The sequence below is a fragment of the Spea bombifrons genome, chromosome 3 (genome assembly GCF_027358695.1).
Source record: "Spea bombifrons isolate aSpeBom1 chromosome 3, aSpeBom1.2.pri, whole genome shotgun sequence".
Taxonomy (NCBI): domain Eukaryota; kingdom Metazoa; phylum Chordata; class Amphibia; order Anura; family Pelobatidae; genus Spea; species Spea bombifrons.
The window spans coordinates 42077779-42089634 of record NC_071089.1 but is presented as its reverse complement, the minus strand read 5'-3'; the positions used below and the strand labels follow the sequence as shown (position 1 = coordinate 42089634).

Below are 11856 nucleotides of genomic sequence, written 5' to 3'. Positions count from 1 at the left end.
TGGCATGTTCAGGAGGTCCCTAGGAGGACCTCTTACCATTACTGTGTAAAAAAAAAATATATAAAATACAAACAAAATGTAAAAAAATTTAAATAAAAAAAAATATATTTAAAAAAAAAGATAATAAAAAAATTTTAAAACCTTACTTCCCATTGCCCTAGCATAACATCTAGCCAGTATAACCCTCCTGCCCCCGTTCACAACCCCCAAACCCGTTAAGCCTTAGGCATAAAAATTATACAAAATTGTACATCTTATAGTATGCTCCCTGGTGCTGGGAAAGTCTGGAAAATCTATATAAATTAGGTATTTCTGAAATCAGGACACCTGAATTGATAAACTTGGAGGGGATTTTCCATCACTTTACCTAATTTTGTGAGGATTCAGAGGGAAAATGTAAAAAAAAAAATAGTTTATTTTTCTAATCTTCGCTAGTTTTTACTAAATTTCTCATTCTAAATTCTCAGCTAATCATCCAACTATGGTATCAAACGAAAGCTCTATCTCTCCTTGAAAAAACAATATATAGTTTACATGGGTACACTATTCACAGGAAAGGAGAATAATCGCTAAACCGACATACCCCAAAAATGGCAAAATTGCTCCGGGCTTTGAGGTACCAAAACCCCCTGGGATTGAAGGGGTTAATTTATTCTCTCCATGACTAATTCTAACAGGAACAAAATGCGGTCACAATAAAAATGTTTTAGTGCAGCCAAACAGTTGGCCCTTGAACCTGGGATGTCAGGAGTGAGTTTTGAAAACCCTGACTGAGTGAATGGGAAGCACAGTATGAGAATGTTTCTTTTAACCCAACCACGTGAGTTCTAAACTAGGGCTGCAACTAACGATTATTTTCATAATCGATTAGTTGGCCGATTATTTTGTCGATTAATCGATTAATCGGATAAAAAAAATGAATGTACATTTTTCATTTATTTAAAATAATTTAATAAACAAATGATGTTAAATACAAACAGCAGAATAAAAAAAAACTGATAAAATGCATTTCTTGTCTTTATTTCCCAACCAGCCCCCCCAATTTATGCACATTTGAGCCCAGGCTTGCCACGCTGCCTCCCAGACATGCTACGCTGCCTCCCACACATGCCACGCTGCCTCCCACATATGCCACTCCACGCTGCCTCCCACATATGCCACGCTGCCTCCCACATATACCACTCCACGCTGCCTCCCACATATGCCACTCAACGCTGCCTCCCACATATACCACTCCACGCTGCCTCCCACATATACCACGCCACGCTGCCTTCCACATATGCCACTCCACGCTGCCTCCCACATATGCCACTCCACGCTGCCTCCCACATATGCCACTCCACGCTGCCTCCCACATATGCCACTCCACGCTGCCTCCCACATATACCACTCCACTCTGCCTCCCACATATACCACTCCACTCTACCCCCACATATGCCACTCCAAGCTGTCCCCACATATGCCACTCCACGCTGCCTCCCACATATACCACGCCACGCTGCCTCCCACATATGCCACTCCACGCTGCCTCCCACATATGCCACTGTGCCTGATATGCCTTATACCAGGGCTCGACAAATCCCAGGCGCCAGGTCGCCATGGCGACAGAGAATTTTGTCCTGGCGCCTAGGTTTTGTCAGCCTCTTACATCCAGAAAAAATTGTGGATGTAAGAGGCTGAGTCACCACACGAGGGCGCTGCTGCTGCTGTCTGCCCAGGAGTCTGGGCAGACAGCACAGCCACTCAGAGCCCGCCCCCGAGCCTGAGATCACTCCCACGGAGTGAGCCTGTAGGCTGAAAACGCGGTTGCTGCAAAACCAGCAATCGGGTTTTCAGCTGCCCCAGGCAGCTTCAGGGAAGGGGGTTGTGTGTTGATTGACCTGACACAACACCCCCCTGCTGCCTGATCGCTCCATGAGAGCGACAGTGCAGCGTTAACCCCTTCAATGCCGCATTTAGGGGTTAATTCCCGTTTTGTACGGGGCTCTGCTGCTGGTGGTCTGCCTGGAAGCCTAGGCGGACCAGCAACAGCAAAAACGAGCCCCCACAAGCCCTTTGATGATTCCTGTAGGCATGGAAGCCTACAGCAGTCATCAGAGACCCCCCCCTGCAATGGCTGGTCTATAGACCAGCAATTGAGTCCCAGCTTCCAGAGGCAGCTTCAGGTACAGGGGAGAGGCTTCTTCGGTCTCCACATGAGTGTGGAGACCAGCCCCAACACCCCCCTGCTGCCTGATCGCAGCGTTAACCCCTTCAATGCCGCAATAGTGTATGACACATTCGTGGCATTGCAGGGGTTAACATTTGTCCCCACAAGCTTGTGGGGACTAAATATCAGTCAATGCTGTGCTCCAATGGAACATCAGCATCGAAAGAGATAAAAATAATAATAATAACAAAAAAAACAGCACTTGACCTGGAAGTCCAGGGTGCTTCCAGGTCAAATGCTGTGAGTTTAGTAAGTGGGCTGATGATGATCAGATCACTCCTGATCCATTAAAAAATCCTGGCTCCTAACTTTTTTACCTGGCGCCTAGATTCACAACAAATTTGTCAAGCCCTGCCTTATACCCCCTGATACACCACTCCATCCTCCCCAGACATGCCACGCTGCCTCCCAGACATGCCACGCTGGCCTCCTCACATATGCCTTATATACCGTATATGCCTTATACCCCTACCCCCAGATATGTCACTCCATCCTCCCCAGATATGCCTTATACCCCCCAGATACCTCATAGTCCCCTCAGAGTCACAGACCTGTTCACAGCACACTGACACCATACTTTTATAAATAAGTACTGGGTTAATCTTCACTGCCCCCAGGATTTAGATTCCCCTTAGTCTATCCCCCTTTACCTCTAACTGCGCCTTAAGTTAACTTTATTAAATTAACCCTAAACACCCCATTAACCATAACTACCCCTAAACTAACTCTAAATACCCCATCAAACACAACTACCCTAAATTAACCCTAAACACCCCATTAACCACAGCATCCCCTAAATTAACCCTAAAGACCCCCATCAACCACAACAGCCCCTAAATTAACCCTAAACACCCCATTAACCACAACTGCCTCAAATTAACCCCAAACACCCCATTAACCACAGCTGCTCCTATATTAACCCCTAAACACCCCATTAACCATAACTGCCCCTAAATTAACCCTAAACACCCCATTAACCATAGCTGCCCCTAAATTAACCCTAAACACCCCATTAACCATAGCTGCCCCTAAACACCCCATTAACCATAACTGCCCCTAAACACCCCATTAACCATAACTGCCCCTAAATTAACCCTAAACACCCCATTAACCATAACTGCCCCTAAATTAACCCCCACCTCCCCTAACTTTCAGTAGCCCAAATATTAATTTTATACTTACAGTTAGATGAGTGTCACAGCCATGTGGTTCTGGCCTTCTGGGAGAAGGAAGGGGGCGGGGCCAGTTGTCACAGTGATTACAGGGAGGGACTGGTATGTAGGAGCTGCTGCTGTGAGTCAGACTAAACGGATTATATAATGAGGGGTATTTTTCAGAGCGTTTGCTCTGAAAAAACCCTCATTTTATAATCGATAAAAATCGATTCAACTAATCGATAATGAAATTCGTTGGCAACGATTTTCATTATCGATTATTATCGATTTTAATCGATTAGTTGTTTCAGCCCTATTCTAAACAATAGATAACGTGTATAATCACTTAGACCGTTAATTACATAAACTTCCATAGTCTATGTATGGACCTGTCTTGCACTTGAAACAACATTTAGCTTTGAGTATATGCAAGCATAGTTCCATTGCTATTAGACTCAGTTAATAAATTATATGCACAATTTCACCCACTAATTAAAAGTTTCATCTCTGTATCTTCAAACCTATACCATAATTGTCCATGTTCAGTTGTGGGTTAACACACCAACCTACTCCTGATTGGCTTTGCAGCTTCTTAGCTTCTTGAACTGGGTAGAGTATAACTAATTTTGTTTATAAGTTTTATATTTCATTCTTAGTTCAGGATGAATTCACAACTGGTCATTACAAGTCAGCCCCTGAGCCAGCAGCTCCCTTAGGAGTGATCTCTAACAAGAAACCTGCCTTGCGACACACTCCAAGAAACAGAAAGCCAGTGGCGGAACTACCGGGGTCCCAGTGGTCGCGACTGCGACCGGGCCCTGGAGTTCTGCCAGTCAGGGGGGCCCAAGGGGGGCAGAGCGGTCGTTTTCATGCCTCAGCGCTGCCCCGACTGCAGTTCTGGGAGCGTGAGGCGTCTGTCTCGGTTGCCGGCCGAACGCTGAGCTCAGCAGTGAAGCCGCGCGCACCGAGGCAGAGCAGCGAGACAGAGGCCTTGCGCCCCCACCACAGGACTGCACGGTAAGTGACCTACAAAGCGGGGGGGGGTGGGATTAAGGAGTGGGTATATAGGGAGAGAGTAGATAGTGAGAAGGGAGGGAGAGGTGGTAGATAGCCTGAGAAGGGGGTGAGAGGGGGGTAGGGAGCGGGTAGATAGAAGGGGGGTAGGGAGAGGGTAGATAGTGAGACAATTTTCTTGAAATACCTTATACAGTAAATTGATTCAGTGTGGTTATGCGTGCATGTAGAAGTTCTTTTGGGGGAGAGCTTCATGAATACTTTATAATGCTTACCAATGCTTATTTGTTGTATGAAGTGATTTGACTAACCATATAATTTATCCTTATATACACAGACAGACTGACTGATTCATTTATAGTTTCACTATGACCAATCCTATCTGTATGCAAATAAAGTGATCCCCAGAAAACCTAAATTAAAGACTACATTATTTGTATTCTTCTTGAAATCCACTGCCCATGATGTTTAACATTCTGATTTACCATAATGTTTGCAATGCCTGTGTATATGAAATATAAAAAGATAAGATGCACTCCTTAATTAAATGCGAAGTCTGACTTTGTATACCATACCATTTGAAAAGCTTTATGCATCCATTCCTCCATCTCTTGAATGATATTAGAAATTTCATCGATGTTCTCTCTCTGTTCCATAGTTGTATTGTAATGTACAATTATCTCTGAAAAACATTCATTAAACAGAACATATTTTGTCGTCATTTCCATTTGGAAAGGAAAAGTTCTCATAAATTATCTGAAAATGATTGTACATAAATTGCACCCACACTGTAAAACACTATGTTTTAAAGCATATGTATAAGTATACTACGTACTTTAATATGTATTCTTTAACCTATAGTCCCATTAGAACACCTCGGGATCTTGCTCAAGCAAGAACTGATGGCTGACTGTGGTGAAAATAGTGTGTTCACTTTACCAAGCAGAAGATACATTCAGCTGGACACGTCTCCTACAAGCCTAGGAGTTGGGGACCTTCAAACCAAATGTCTATAATAAGAAACAGAGTGGGCTTTATAAGCCTCACCGGAAGCGAATGTATCATGTGGCAGGAAATGTATTGGCTGAACAAATCTCCTGCACCGCAAATAATAAGAGTTGAATTTGGAGAAAGAGGCAAATGCAAATGCTACAGAATATCCAGATGTATTAGCACGACGCAGCTAAAATTTGGTTTAACGTGCATACGATAGATGGAGTGTCCCTTTAAGGTATCCTAGTTTCATAACAATATTAATTTATATCTTACACCCTCTGCAAAAGGGGCCCAAAGGAAGCCTCAAATAGGACAAGAAGGGCTTTCAGATACTGGCTTTTTTTCAGATCATCTAATTTCCTATAAAATAAAATGATGAAAAATTAACCCCCATACTGTTTCTCACTTTTATTTGAAAAATCTTTTACTCATCCAAAAAAGCTAATGGAAAAACCTGCTAAATAGATTCTACTATTTGTCCTGAGTTTAGAAACACCCAGTGTTTTTATGTTTTTTTGCTTTTTTCTGCAAGTTATTGGGCAATAAGGATAAGTAGCATTTTTCTATTTCAAAACCAATTTTTTCCCCATTTTTTCCCCAAATCCGATCATTCTGCCACATGTGCTATTTCCGGTATCTTTAAAGCAGGGCAATGCAATTTACCCCATCAAACCATATGTTTTTAAAAAACTAGACACCCCAGGGTATTTCAAATGCTGGTAACCCTTTCCATGCACTATACAATCAAACTTTGTAATAGTAATTTGTTTTTATTTTTTTTCTCACAAATTTTAATTTAGTTATAAATATACAGGTCCTGGTATATGTCACTGTCAAACAACAACCCAATATGTGTTCAGCAACATCTCCAGAGTATGGTGACACCCCACATGCATAGGTTTGTCAGATTGTTTGGCTGGTAAAAGGCTACTTTTGGCACATGCATAATTCAGGTTTTCCACGCAGGCTTTTAGCATTTGGTCATTCTGCCTCCATCTCCTCTTTGGAACATCTTTGAAGCCGGCTAATTCAATTTACCCCATCAAACCATATATTTTTGAAAACCAGACACCCCAAGGTATTTGAATTGCTGATATTTTAACCCTTTTCATGCATTATATTCTACCACCAACCTTTCCCAAAGTTTGTGGTGGTATTTTTTCTTTCTGTATTTTTCAGGTTTTACTTCAGGAATTCATAGCTCCTGGTATGCGTCACTATCAAACAACACCCCAATATGTGTTCAGCATATTCACATCTCCTGAGTGCAGTGATACCCCACATGCATGGGTTTGTCGGGTTGTTTGGGAAATAAAATGGCACATTTGGGAAGTGCACTTTTTTCTCCATTTTGGTCAGACTGTGCCAATGCCCTTTCTTTGAGCCAGGCCACTCCGATTTACTCCCTCAAACCATTCATTTTTTATTAAATTAGACACCCCTTGGGTATTTGAACGCTATGTAACGATTTTTGAGAAGCTAAAGCGCTACTTTAGCACTTGCTAAAAATACTGTATTTCCTCGATTATAAGACGACCCTGATTATAAGATGACCCCCCCAAATCTGAATATTTAGCAAAAAAAAGAAAAAGCCTGAATATAAGACGACCCTATAAGAAAAAAGTTTTACCAGTAAATGTTAATTCACGTAAACTATTTTTTTTTTTATAAAAGCTATGATTGAGAAAAATATTTAAGTTTTATTTCCTTCTATTTTCCAACCTGCCCCCTCAGTTATGCACATCTGCCCCAGAAATGCCTTATACCCCCCTATATCCCACTGTGCCCCATGATCTGCCTTTTAACCCTATATGCCACTGTGCCCCATGATATGCCTTTTGACCCCCTATGTGCCACTCTGCCTCCAGAAATGCCTTATACCCCTATATGCCACTCTGGCATTAAGGGGGTTAAAATGCATATTATGTGGCAGAGTGGCATATAGGGAGGTTTAAGGCATTTCAGGAGGCAGAGAGGTGTATAGAGAGTTAAAAATGCATTTCTGGAGGCAGAGTGGCATTAAGGGGTTAAAAGGCATTTCACAGAGCACTCTGCCTCCAGAAATGCCTTATGTCCCCCATTTAACACTCCCTCCCCCTCCCTCCTCCAAACTTACCGGTGCTTCTGACTCCCCTGTCATGTAGCCGGGGCAGCGTGTAGAACTTACGCTGCAGCCAGGGCAGCGTGTAGAACTCACGCTGCAGCCGGAAGGAGATGTGGCTAGCAGCGGGGGTTGTCTGCGTCCATCGCGCAGACCTTCCCCGCCTGTCAGAGAGAATTCCCCGCACCGGTGCCGGATCTACACGCTGCCCCGGCTACACACCGGGGACTCAGAAGCGCCGGTAAGTGGGGCGGGGGGGAGAAAGGACGATCCAGGCTCCCTGCAGCTGCGGGGGATCTGGATCTTAGTTGTCTCGTAGTCAGACCTATTTGAGGTCTGATTATAAGACGACCCCGATTATAAGACGAGGGGTATTTTTCAGAGCATTTGCTCTGAAAAAACCTCGTCTTATAATCGAGCAAATACGGTAATACACTTTATTTTTTATTTTAGTTATTGTTTTTTTACATTTTGCTGGTATTGGATGGTTCCTCTGGTGACATCACTGCATAATTTTTTTTTTTTTAATATATTTTATTGTGAAAAGCTGGGCTCCATTGACATGCATGGTTGAATGCAGTACCTGTATTCAACCTGCAAGTGGAGCCAGATTCTCAGGAGGGTCTGGAGAGGATTCTTTTCAACTGACCGTTTTTTGCGTGACGGCCCTGAACCATCAAAGGTGGTTAAGGGGTTAAAGATGTCTTTTGTGATAGTCTAGTACAGGGGTGTCCAAGTTTTTTCTGCACTGGGCCACTTCATCAGAACTGTATACATGAGAGGGCCACACTCATTTTTCACTGTGAGAAAATATGGCCTTTAATAAGATATGCAGATTAAAATAAAGTAAATAACACAAAACCTTTACTTTTCCTCTCACTGATTTCTGTTCTGGGTCTAGAAAGTTTTGTGACTTCAAATTCAGGATTCTGGATAAGTAAAAATGAAATAGTTCAATTTATCCTAGGGATACATCGAAATGAAAATTCTGGACCAAAACCGAAAATACAGGGTTCACTTAGCCGAAACCAAAATCCCCCACTTTTAATAAAAGTAAGTTACACACCAAAATTGTACAAAAAAATGGAATAATGTTATATATTATATATATATATATATATATATATATATATATATATATATATATATAATTATGATTGTTAACAGCAATCTCAGGCATACCCAGATTCCAGCATGTACTGATTTGCTGGGCATGATAGGAGTGTGATTGCTGTCAACAATCATATATAAATTAATATTGGTATTGTACTTTTTTGTCCAATTTTGGTGTGTTAACCACACTTTTATTAAAAGTAAGTAACACACAATTGGACAAAAAAATTCAACAATATGACTTGGCAAGATAGGAGTGTGATTGCTAACAGCAATCCCAGTCCCATCATGCCTAGGTTACAGCACTTACACATCCATGCTATCACACACACAGACATTCATTCATATACTCATTCATTCACAGATTCATTCCCTCAATCACGCATACTCATTCAAACACCCACCCCCTTACATGCACTGCAGCTCTCTCTATGCCACTCACAGACTTCAGCAGGGGGCGTGGCCTCCCTCTGCGTTCTCTTGTACAGCACAGAGGAAGCAGGACAGGAGCAGAGTCATGTGATGTCACGTGAACTCTGCTGGGTTCCGCTTCCTTTGTGCAGTACAAAAGACCCTCCCACAGGTAAGTAGCAGGGCTCTTGTGATCCCAGTTGCCAGTTGCCCTGGCTGCCAATCTCACGCAGGCCACACCTCAAGGTGCCGCGGGCCGCATTTGGCCTGCGGGCCGCACGTAGGATGCCCCTGGTCTAGTAAATTGACCTTTCAGCAATAAAATATTAGAAAAACACAGCCTACTGTTATCAATTTCTGTTTATTTTAGACCGGTTACCTACAAATATTTAACAACACGTTTTGATATTACAGTTTAGAAAAATAAAATTACAAACTAGTTTTTATTGAGCCGAAAGTGGGAAAAAACACACACTTTTCCTCCCTGTTTTTGGCTTTATTTTACAAACCTAAAGAGGCATACACATATAAAAATGGTATATTTGGAATCTGCTGGGTGTGCTGAAAAAAACAATATGGTTTGTATAGTTTATTCCCAAGAAACAGGAAGTTCTTCTAACCAAGAGCTTCTTTTCCCTGCCAATCCCTGGAGACACTAAGGATAGACTCCTCCTCCGTACCCGAGATAGGGCAGGACTCAAAACTTTAAAAGCCCCTCCCCTTCTACTAACTCCAGTGAATACCAAAGACCACACAGGAAAAGCAATCTGATGCAACAAAATTTATTGAAAGGAAGGGAGGGAACAAAAACGTGTCACCAGGGATTGGCAGGTTAAAGAAGCTCTCGGTAAGTAGAACTTCCTGTTTCCCTGCCATCCCAGGTGACACTAAGGATAGATGTACCAGAGCAGAAGGTGTTTAAAAAGTTCCTTCGTATAATCTTGTTATGTTTATTGGTGCTGCTTCCTGTCTGCACCGCCATTATCTTGAGGTGATGGTATTGATCCTTTGTTGTGGTGTGAACTATTGTATTGTATTAATTAAATGCCTGAGTTAATTTCCTTATGTTAACTTTCCTTCTGTATACAAAGTACTTGGTTGTTTGTAGTGTTTTACCAACCCCTTGTTTTCCTATATAACCTTGTATGCCTTGCAATAAACAGAGAAGTTTTCCCCAAGAGTTTGGTGTGCGTCCATTTCTTGGGAGGGTTGCGGCAGAGTCTTCGGATCTGTCAGCATTGAGCTTAACACTTGGCAGCCTCTGTAAAGGCTGTACTTGGAGGCAGAGATATCAATACATGCCTCCCTATCCAGGGGTTAACGGACTCGATGCCTACCCCAGTTCAGGTCAAACCTGCTACCGTCTACTGACCCTTCAGCCTCGCTCCAGAAGATTCCCCTACTGAGACCAGCATCCTGGGGGAGATATAGTCACCAACTTGACCCCGGTCTCAGCAACACTCCTTTCTGGACGATACATCCTGGGGGAGAGGCTGCTCCAGGTATCCGTATCGTCACAGTGCTTACTTGCTCCGTTTTTCTTCTGTTGCTATATTAACCCCTGGTGGGGCAGGTAGAAGTGAAAGGAAGTAGCGGAGGTTGCGCACATCGTGCACTAAAATCCAAATCCCCTGCAGCGCTGCACGGGACCTGGATCCTCTCTGGCAGCCGGTAGGGGTCTGTGCGATGCGCGCAGACAGCTGCTTCTCCCTTCCGCTTCCGTTGGGGCATCCACGATGGAAGCCGCACCGGAAGATCACGTGACGCCGGGTTCCGTAATAGAAGCCCCAGCGGAAGTGGAGGGGAGAAGCGGAAGTGGAGGGGAGGTGAGAAGCAGAGGATGTCTGCGCGTTTTGCACAGACCCTCACCGGGTGGCAGAGAGGATCCAGGTCTGCTGCAGCTTTGCAGGGGGTCTGGATTCTACTGTTATAATCCAATCTCGGGTTTCGGATCGGATTATAGAAGGAAGGGAGTTTTTCAGAGCATTTGCTCTGAAAAACATCATTTTATAAAATCGATAAAAATCGATTGTGAAAGTCTTTGACAACAATTTTCATAACCGATTATTATCAACTTTATCGATTTGTTGTTTCAGCCTTAGACGATAGCCTTGGTAAAACATCTGACCACAGGCAGAGATATAAGCGCGAACCCCAAGAGAGCACTGATGGCAGAAATATGCACCCGGATAGTAGAAGGTTAAAGTCCACTGTCGAATCTCTCCTGGAAGAAGTCCAGGATAGAGGCCAAGGAAAAGGAAGACGGCAAAATCCCCTGGAACACCACCAACCGTGAAATCTCTTCCAGATCTTAATGCATCACAGAGAGGTAACCTTCTTTCTACTCTGCAGAAGAGGAAAAGAAAAACCTTGCGCTCTCAGCAGTTTGCGTTCAATCTCCAGGCCGTCAGGTGGAACACGGCAGGGTTTAGGTGCAGGAATGAACCCTGGCACAGAAGGTCTCTCCAAGCCGGGAGCTTCAGAGGAGGAGAGAGACCTTGAGTGATCAAGTCCGAATACCAAACGCGCTTCGGCCAGTCTGTAGCTATCAGGATCACGCAGGCATGGTCCTTCTTGATTTTCTGTAGGACCCTGAAGATCAGAGCAAACGGAGGAAAAACGTAGGTGAGACGGAAATTCCATTCCTGGGTGAAGGCATCTATCGCCAAGGGATGATCCTGAGGCTTGAGGGAAAAGAAGACAGGAATCTGAGCATTGTCTCTGGATGCCATCAGGTCAATCTCGGGTAAGCCCCACTATTGGACGATGAGGTTGAAGGCTGCCGGATGCAGAGCCCACTCCCCGCTCAGCACAGGAGTTCTGCTCAGGAAATCCTCACACTCCTATCATCCCCAGGT

At 43.7% G+C, this 11856-nt stretch overlaps 1 protein-coding gene across 1 annotated transcript in view; it reads right to left on the bottom strand.

Moving 5' to 3' along the window:
• ADAT2 (adenosine deaminase tRNA specific 2) overlaps nt 1-11856 on the bottom strand; it is a 46618-nt gene that overhangs the window by 33293 nt on the left and 1469 nt on the right. The window contains 1 exon segment of the mRNA XM_053460893.1: nt 4953-5059. Within this exon segment, the coding sequence (XP_053316868.1) occupies nt 4953-5059 (107 nt within the window).